The sequence below is a fragment of the Aplysia californica genome, unplaced genomic scaffold (assembly GCF_000002075.1).
Source record: "Aplysia californica isolate F4 #8 unplaced genomic scaffold, AplCal3.0 scaffold00056, whole genome shotgun sequence".
NCBI classification, from domain to species: domain Eukaryota; kingdom Metazoa; phylum Mollusca; class Gastropoda; order Aplysiida; family Aplysiidae; genus Aplysia; species Aplysia californica.
This window is the reverse complement of record NW_004797326.1, coordinates 159411-160504: the sequence shown is the minus strand read 5'-3', so window position 1 is coordinate 160504 and position 1094 is coordinate 159411. Positions and strand designations below refer to the sequence as shown.

Here is a 1094-nt window from a genome sequence, read left to right as displayed (position 1 = left end):
AATAATAATAATAATTACGCATATCCGCGCTCTACAGCATGCTCTTTGCGCTTTACAATATTATTACGAGGGGCATACTAGAAGTTTTTTACCTGACCATGAAGGAATAAAGGTAGAAAGCTGAAATTTGGTAGTAAGCTTAGTTTTTCTTTATGTATTCGCCCCCCAGTTTATGCAAGTTCGCCATCTGTGTAGGACCTTGAAAAGACCTTGAGAATAGAGGGCCCTCTCTATGCCAGAAAACCAGCCCTCTACCGCTTCTTTGACCTCATCATCAGTTGTTTTTTTACCCCAAAATTTTATCACAGCCTAGGATGAGCAATCAGTTCCATATTTCCTTTATACGGCATGCATCTCCGTAAAAATATCATGTAGTTGCTTGCCTAGCAAGAACAAATACTTCATTACTGCCCTTCGCTCAATTTTCTCCATTTTTATGCTGAAACTGGAGAACAGCATACCCCCATTCCCTTACAGTGTGCTGTTGGTAAAATCAGTTATTTGAAATTCCCCAAAATTTACAGGCATTCTAGGAAGATGATTGTTGGCTTTCACCCCAAATTTCAGCTTTCTACCTCTATTCCTTCATGGTCACCTAAAAAAACTGTTGGTATGCCCCTCGTATTACGGTACTCCAGTTAACCCAAGAACATTCAGAAACATTATCGGCTTCCCAGGAAGCATTACAGCTTTCAAATAGCGTTGGGTATATTTTTTGTTTGGCATACCTCCGAAGAATTGATGCATCGTACACCCATCACTTCCAGCTGTCGAATGGCATTGATGATGTGAGTGGAGAAATTGGGCGTTGTAGGGAGGTGAGCGAAGGCCACTTTCGGCAAGTGTTTCTCCAATTCACCATTCACGTAAAGATCTGTGGAGTTAAGGGGAAAAACCGTTATGCGCTCTCTCTCTCTCTCTCTCTCTCTCTCTCTCTCTCTCTCTCTCTCTCTCTCTCTCTCTCTCTCTCTTTCCTGTTGAAGAAGCAATGCTTCTATACATATATGCTCTCTCTCTCTCTCTCTCTCCAGTTGAAGAAGCAATGTTTCTATACATATGCGCTCTCTCTCTCTCTCTCTCTCTCTCTCTCTCTC

General features: G+C 42.0%; 1 protein-coding gene across 1 annotated transcript in view; it reads right to left on the bottom strand.

Moving 5' to 3' along the window:
• LOC101853531 (beta-citrylglutamate synthase B) overlaps positions 1–874 on the bottom strand; it is a gene marked incomplete at its 5' end in the record, with an annotated part of 8152 nt that extends 7278 nt beyond the window's left edge. The window contains 1 exon segment of the mRNA XM_005092973.2: positions 729–874. Coding sequence (XP_005093030.2) covers positions 729–874 — 146 coding nt within the window.
• Positions 875–1094: the final 220 nt, after the last annotated feature.